Source organism: Muscardinus avellanarius (genome assembly GCF_963383645.1).
Source record: "Muscardinus avellanarius genome assembly, chromosome: 7".
NCBI classification, from domain to species: Eukaryota; Metazoa; Chordata; class Mammalia; order Rodentia; family Gliridae; genus Muscardinus; species Muscardinus avellanarius.
The window spans coordinates 26509584-26517922 of record NC_137793.1 but is presented as its reverse complement, the minus strand read 5'-3'; the positions used below and the strand labels follow the sequence as shown (position 1 = coordinate 26517922).

The window sequence follows — 8339 nt, the reverse complement described above, 5'->3', positions numbered from 1 at the left end:
GCAAGACTACATCACTCATTGTTCAAATAATCAAGTCAGTGAACAACAAGATCAGGATGTGTATGCAACTGACTTCTAATTTGAAAGGTGACATCTGCCCATTCGCAGATTCCTCAGTGCTACCTTCATGTCCTTATTTCTAAGACTGTAGATAAGGGGATTCAGGGTGGGGGGCACCACAGTATAGAATACTGAGACAAACAAATCCGTCTTTGACAGAGACTTAGGCAGGGGTCGTAAATAGGCAAAAAACCCAGAAGAGAGGAAGAGAGTCACAACAATGAGGTGAGGCAGACATGTAGAGAAAGCTTTAGACTTGCCTTCTCTGGAGGGCATCTTTAGCACAGTGCAGAATATACGGATGTAAGAGATATCAATGAACACAAAACAGCCAAAGTCCAGCACCAGGCTGAGTCCAATGACAACCAGTTCTCCCACATTGTAAGAACAGGCAAGAGAGAGGAGCTGTGGGACATCACAGAAGAACTGGTGGACATCTAGAGAGCCACACAGGGGCACAGAAAAGGTAGCCACAGTGTGCAGGACTGCATTGAGACCTCCGCTGACCCATGAGGAGACCACCATCTGCACACAGCCTTCATGGCTCATGATGAGCTCGTATCTGAGTGGGTGGCAGATGGCAACATAGCGGTCATAGGACATGACTGTGAGTAGAGCAACCTCCGTAGTGGCCAGGAGGAAGAAGAAGAAAACCTGGGAGACACAGCCAAGGAATGAAATGGTGTTTCGATTTGTCAGAGAGTTTGTAATGGATTTGGGGACGGTGATGGAAATGAGGCACAGATCCAGAAAAGATAAGTTCTTCAGGAAGAAGTACATGGGGGTATGCAGCCGGTGGTCCTTGGTGGTGAGTGTGATGATGAGGAGATTCCCAAGTAGGGCTGCCAGGTAAAGCATCAGAAAAATGGTGGCATGTAAGATCTGCATGTCCTGCACATCAGAGAACCTGGCCAGGAAGAATGTGCTCCCAGAGGTGAGGTTGTCCATACCTCTGATGTTTAATCATTTACTCTAAAAATAAAAAGCAACCTGAAACTCAATCAAAAGATCTTAATGTTGTTTTCTTAATTTCCCCTTCTCTCACCCACACGTGTATGCATCAGAACATTTGTGATCACAGAGACTAACACAGGCAGCCTCCAGTGAGCTCTTTCAATCACAGCATCCGTGCTGTGTACACAACTGAAGAAGGATATCAGCCTGGTGCAAACCACCCAACTTGCCACTAAATCTACAGTAAGGTCTATGCTCCATATCTGATTCAAATGCCTTACATTAAAATATGATGAAAAGCCGGGCATGGTGGTGCACGCTTGTAATCCCTGCGCTTGGGAGGCGGAGACAGGAGGATCGCACAGGTTCAAAGCCAGCTGTGCTGGCTTAAGAGACCCTGTTTCCAAATAAAAGATATAAAATAGGTCTGGGAGTGTAGCCCGGAGGTGGAAGGGCTTCCAGGAACCCCATTACCACCAATAAATAAATAAATAAATAAAATAAAATATGATGAAAAAAGGCAGAGATTTTTTAAATTTTAGCAGAGACATTTATTAGCATCAGAATCCTGACTAAGTTGTATAAATATCAGTTCACTCAATTTACAGTATAGATTTTTTTAACCTGACCTGATTCAACTGAATAATGCATACAAAATACCCAAGATAATTTGAGAACAAGAAGGTCTTTGATAAGTGCTGTTTCCTGTGATGATTCAATATTCCTTCATTACGGGAAAGTCAGGAAAAAGACAAAGACATTGAAAATGGACAAAAAACAGCAAAAAAGAAAAAAAAATACTGAATGCCCTGCCTAACTGCAATTTATTTTATTTTATTTTTTTTACAATTCTGGAAGTTTTAGAATATTGCTAATAATGCAAATTATTCTTGTCCATAGAAGTAGAAATTATTTAAATTCCTACATGGTGCAGTTGACTGTTGTCCTACAGACAGTTTCATTTACATCTATTTGTAAATTTTATCCTCTTTCCTTGCCTCTGTGCTGGTATTCTGACTTCTTCTCTGAACCATTTGTGATATCTTGCCAGTTCCTTCATTAACTAGAGTTAAATAAAATCTATGACCTGTGTTTATTAATTGACATATAATGTTTGTATATATTTATAGGGTACAGTTCTATGTATGTATAATGATCAAATCAGAATAAACAGCATTAGCATTTAGCTTCTTCCTTAACATAAGTCAATTCTACGTGCTGAGAATCTTTCTACTCTTATTATTTTAAAATATGTTACAGATTGTCCTAGACTAGAGTCTACTATGTGTGGAGAGACAAATACCACACTCTGTCCACTCTACTCATGGTGCCTCTTCTGGGCTTCAAAGCAGACCTTTTACACACAATTTAAAGACACAAATAAAAAGGACATTTGCAGAAGTGACTTACATCTGATGAGGCACATGAAGAGAAGGAGGAGGCAGAAATAGGCTCTGAGAAAGGATGGTGTCAACATCACTGGATTTGTGCAGCTGTGGAAGGGTCTATATACAGTCTTTCCCTGAGGGAGGATACCAAGAACCTGGACTTCAGCCCACACCTCCTCTCTGTCTTAAAGTGATTTTTAAGTTGAAAGAGTGAAAGCCCCAGGGATAGAGCCAAATTAACCACAATTATGTCCTTAGAAGGAGAAGGACTTTGCAGGAGATACCTCATATATTGCCAGTGATGCAGGAAATCTCAAAAGATAGATGCTTCCAGCTCTTGACTCTTCAACAATAGGAGAGGAGAAATATTATTTCATTATGCACATATTAATATCAGTCATGCTGATCCAGTTTTAAAGAGCATATGTACCACTTGTCCTAATATTTATTTTTCAAATTGCGGGGTGTGGTGGTGCATGCTTGTAATCCTGCACTTGGGAGGTGAAGACAGGAGGATTGCGCAGGTTCGAAGTCAGCCTCGCTAGCTTAGGAGATCCTGTTTCCAAATAAAAATATAAAAAATAGGTCTGGGAGTGTAGGTTTCCAGGAACCCCAGTACCATACAAACACACACACACACAAAAAAAAAACCACCACAGAAAACAAACAAAAACAAACAAACAAAAACTTTCCCCTGTTTTTATGGATTTGTATTGCTTTGGGTAAGATTTCTATGTATTAGGAAATTTAGGCCTTAAAGTTCTCATGCTTCTTGAATATAAAGTATATACCAAAACAGCTTTTTGTTTTGATTTTGTGTGTGTGTTGATATTTTTCCCATAAAGTTTTATTTAAATCAAATATACTAATGTTTTTCTTTATGATTTCTGGCTCTGGGATCTTAATTAAAACAGAATTTTTTTTCTCCCATACTATGTTTTGGATCATACAATCAAAAAGATCAAATACAGCATTTGATTTCTATCAAGACCCCATCTTTTCTTTCACTCTAAAGTATTTTAAATTTGTATTTTCCCATAATCTCACTGTAAAATTTTGTTAATTTTTCAAAAGGTTAACTAATAATATATTAATCTATTATAAATATGTTTTCACTGGATTTTAAAATTGCCTAAGTATATAAAGAACACAACTGTTTTATTAATATAGCTATTCTTAGAACCAATTATTGAATTATTGTACAGCTTTTAAACATTATTTAGCTTTCTGTCATATAATCATGATAATATAAAATCATTCCTTTCTCTATTTTTAAAAATTATTTATTTTACATATACTATATTTTACTGACAAACAGAAACACTTGTGGATAATAAATGAACTTTTCTTATTTCATTTTTCAACACAACATGTAACATTTGTTGCACACTTTGGAGATAAATCTATTGAGAAATGATTAACAAATGTTACTGAGAATTAGTACTGAATTTGATGAAGATGAAATTCTGTTTAATTTAATTGATGGCAAAAATATAGTAGATTCTGTTGGGTGTGGTGCACACACTTGTAATCCCCGCGCTTGGGAGACGGAGACAGGAGGATCGCTCTTGTTTGAAGCCAGCCGTGCTGGCTTAGGAGACTCTGTTTCCAAATAAAAATATAAAATAGGTCTGGGAATGTAGCCTGGAGGTAGAAGGTTTCCAGGAACTCCAGTACCACAAATATATATATATATATATATATATATATATATATATATATATATATATATATATATTTTTTTTTTTTTTCCTCTGTAATTAAAACCAATTTGAGCCAGGCATGATGGTTCATGCTTCTAATACCACTATTTGGGAGGCTGAAACAGGACAGTTGCAGGTTTGAAGTCAGCCTCAGCAATTTAGTGAGGCTGTCAGCAACTTAGCAAGACCTTGTTTCCAAATAAAAAATAAAACAGGTCAGGGAGTGTATTCCAGATGTAGAAGATCCCTTGATTCCACCCCAGGACCCCCTCCCCCCATACCTCTGAAATGAACCAATTTCCATGCTGTATTTTTTTTTCTTTGAAATTATTTTTTAGTGGTACTGGGAATGGAACTCAAGGGCATTCTATCTCTGAGCTACACCCCCAACCCTATTTTTTGTTCTTTATTTTGAAACAGGGTCTCACTCAGTTGCAGAGGGCCTCTCTAAGTAGCTGAGGCTTTCCACGAACTGCAGTCCTCCTATCTCAGCCTCCTGAATGCTGGGATTACAAGCACGCACCCCCACACCTGGCTCCATACTGTAGTTTTTAATCTACCTTTGGTGAATATTGAATATTATTTTAGTTTTGCGTGCTTCCCTTTTTTGCATTTTAAAAATTATATATCTTTTATTTTTATTTTTTTAAATTAATTAATTTATTTTTTAAATTGGTGCATTGTAGTCATATATCAATCACATTGGAGTACAAGACTTGAGAGGATATACAAGCACACATCATCCAATTAGCCCTCCTCCAGCCCCCATCCCATTCCCTCCCCCTCCCTCCATCCCACGCTTCTTTGGTGATTAACTTTGATACATTTGTTTATGTACCTCCTGCCTTTTAAAGAGGCTCCATCCTCCACTATTACATTCCCTCTGATTGGTCACATTAGTTGCTTCACTATAGGGCCCTTTCTATAGCTCAACCTCTTCCTGTTGCCCCTTTCCTCCTAGTTATTGCTGATTAAGAGAAGCGTCTGATTTATATTTTCTGCGATATTTCTCTGTGCATGCTGCGTTGCAAGTACCGATCCCACTCTTGACGGCCCCAGTAGTGGCCTGGCTACTCAGTGGACTGATCCAGACCTCGCTGGCTCAAGCAGCAGCCTTGCCTCATGGGAGGCCCCAGTTCTGGTCTCGCTGGCCCCTACACCGGCCTAACCCCTCAGCTGGCTTCGGTCTCGGCCTTGGAGGCCGCAGGAGTGACCTTGCCTCACGGCAGGCTCCGATGCTGGCCATTGGCCTCTGCACTGGCCTAACCCCTTGGCAGGATTCCAATCCCAGCCTTGGAGGCCCCAGCACTGGCCTAGCCTCACGGCAGGCTCCAATGCCAGCCTCGTTGGCCCCAGCACCGGCCTAACCCCTCGGCAGGTTCCACTCCCGGCCTAGGAGGCCCCAGCACTGGCCATGCCTCATGGCAGGCTCCGATGCTGGCCTCGCCTCACAGCAGGCTCCGATGCTGGCCTCGCTGGCCCCAGCACCGGTCTAACCCTTCAGCAGGCTGTTATCCCGGCCTCGGAGGCCCCAGTACCAGCCTTGCCTCATGGCAGGCTCCGATGCCAGCCTCGCTGGCCCCAGCACCAGTCTAACCCCTCGGCAGGCTCTTATCCCGGCCTCGGAGGCCCCAGTACCGGCCTTGCCTCAAGGTAGGCTCTGATCCCGGCCTCGGAGGCCTCAGCACCGGCCTTGCCTCACAGCAGGCTCCTATGCCGGCCTCACTGGCCCCAGCTCCGGCCTAACCCCTCGGCAGGCTCCAATCCCGGCCTCGGAGGCCCCAGTACCGGCCTTTCCTCATGGCAGGCTCCGGTGCCTGTCTCGCTGGCCCCAGCACCGGCCTAACCCCTCGGCAGGCTCTTATCCTGGCCTCGGAAGCCCCAGTACCGGCCTTGCCTCATGGCAGGCTCCGATGCCAGCCTTGCTGGCCCCAGCACCGGACTAACCCCTCGGCAGGCTCCGATCCTGGCCTCGGAGGCCCCAGCACCGGCCATGCCTCACAGCAGGCTCCGATGCCGGCTTCACTGGCCCCAGCACCAGCCTAACCCCTTGGCAAGCTCTTTTCCTGGCCTCGAAGGCCCCAGTACCGGCCTTGCCTCACGGCAGGCTCCGATGCCGGCATCGCTGGCCCCAGCACCGGCCTAACCCCTTGGCAGGCTCTTATCCTGGCCTTGGAGGCCCCAGTACCGGCCTTGCCTCACGGCAGGCTCCGATGCCGGCATCGCTGGCCCCAGCACCGGCCTAACCCCTCAGCAGGCTCCATTCCCGGCCTTGGATGCCCCAGCACTGGCCATGCCTCATGGCAGGCTCCGATGCCGGCCTCGCTGGCCCCAGCACCGGCCTAACCCCTTGGCAGGCTCTTATCCCGGCCTCGGAGACCCCAGTACCGGCCTTGCCTCAAGGCAGGCTCCTATCCTGGCCTCAGAGGCTCCAGCACCGGCCTTGCCTCACGGCAGGCTCCGATGCCTGCCTCGCTGGCCCCAGCACCGGCCTAACCCCTCAGCAGGCTCTTATCCTAGTCTCGGAGGCCCCAGTACCAGCCTTGTCTCAAGGCAGGCTCCGATCCTGGCCTCGGAGGCCCCAGCACTGGCCCTGCCTCACGGCAGGCTCCGATGCCGGCCTCACTGGCCCCAGCTCTGGTCTAACCCCTCGGCAGGCTCCAATCCCGGCCTCGGAGGCCCCAGTACCGGCCTTGCCTCATGGCAGGCTCCAGTGCCGGCCTCGCTGGCCCCAGCACCGGCCTAACCCCTCGGCAGTTCTTATCCTGGCCTCGGAGGCCCCAGAACCAGCCTTTCCTCATGGTAGGCTCCGATGCTGGCCTTGCTGGCCCCAGCACCGGCCCAACCCCTCAGCAGACTCTGGACCCGACCTCGGAGGCCCCAGTACCAGCCTTGCCTCATGGCAGGCTCCAGTGCCGGCCTCGCTGGCCCCAGCACTGGTCTAACCCCTTGGTAGGCTCCAATCCCGGCCATGGAGGCCTCAGTAGTGGCCTTGCCTCACAGCAAGCTCCGATATCGGCCACTGGCCCCGGCGCCCGCCTAACCCTTCAGCAGGTTCTGATCACTGTCTCTGTGGTTATTATTTCAAAGGTTCCAGGTGTAATGTATCAGATGTCGGCCTCCCCTGAGTACTGGCCACTGCCATTGCCACTGCCTCCACCATTTCAAATCCTTCCCAGGCTCTTTTTCCACTCTGAATGCTGTCCAGTGTTCCTAAGCATGCATTATGGTAGCATTCGACATTTGGTATAATTTCTCCAAAAAAATAAGGTTGGTAGGATCCGGTTTCTGCTTCTCCTGAATACAAGTCTCCACCACCATCATGGAGACCTCTTTCAACACCGCCTTTTTCCTTGGTCTCCGCTAAACTCTCTCCTTACAGGTGATGTCTGAGATTCTTAATAATATAGAGAAATAGCAGTCATCCTTCACGGGGAATTTTTCCATAAGTTCCAGTGCATTTAGATAAGTTTTGTCTGCATCTCCAGTGTCCTGGCATCCATAACGGCTTTCTTACCTCCTCTCCGATAATTTTCTTTTATTTTTCTGTTCCTTTTTTTTTTTAAATAAGAGAAGACAGTATATGTGGTTTGAGGAGGTAGTGGGATCAGGCACTCACTCAGTAGCACTGTAACCCGGTCGGTTGCCCCATGGGTCCAGAGTGATCCGCACTACTCCACCTGGGGCCCAGGGTCCCGCGACCCAGGCCCCAGCTGGCATGCTCCGCGCAACCCCTGCCCGGAACCCAGGGTACTGGGCCCGGTTTCTCCAGGGGTCTGGCGTGCTACATGTTTTCCGGCCCGGGGCCGGAGTCCCGCGACCCGGGCCCCACCTGGTGTGCCCCACGCAACCCCCGCCCAGAACCCAACGTCTTACTGGGCCCGGTTTCTCCAGAGGTCTGGCGTGCTACGCGCAGTTCCGCATGCTTCCTTTTTATCTAGAAATACCTGGAAATTTTTGTATTTCATAAGTATTTTGTAAGGTTTAAAATATGTGAAAATGAAAAGAAAATTGCAGTGGTCCTCATACATATATAATTTTATTTGCATGTATATTTCATGACTTACTTAAAGTCACGAAAATTGATTTTTATAAAAGATCAGAGAAGAATTCAAACTGGAAAGCAAAATCTTATGAACCTATGGGATATATACACAATTAAAATTTACTCAGCCATAAAGCAGAACAAAATTATGACATTTACAGGGAAATGGATGGAACTGGAGAACATTAT

At 46.2% G+C, this 8339-nt stretch overlaps 2 protein-coding genes across 2 annotated transcripts in view; both read right to left on the bottom strand.

Annotated features, from left to right (window-relative positions):
* LOC308265016 (olfactory receptor 2G6-like) overlaps positions 1 to 8339 on the bottom strand; it is a gene marked incomplete at both ends in the record, with an annotated part of 658093 nt that overhangs the window by 619125 nt on the left and 30629 nt on the right. The gene's annotated exons all lie outside the window — the stretch shown is intronic.
* LOC308265517 (olfactory receptor 14A16-like) lies at positions 76 to 1008 on the bottom strand (the record flags this gene model as incomplete). The annotated part of the gene is made up of 1 exon (XM_080699315.1): positions 76 to 1008. One exon carries the CDS (start codon positions 1006 to 1008, stop codon positions 76 to 78), a length of 933 nt encoding a protein of 310 aa, XP_080555441.1.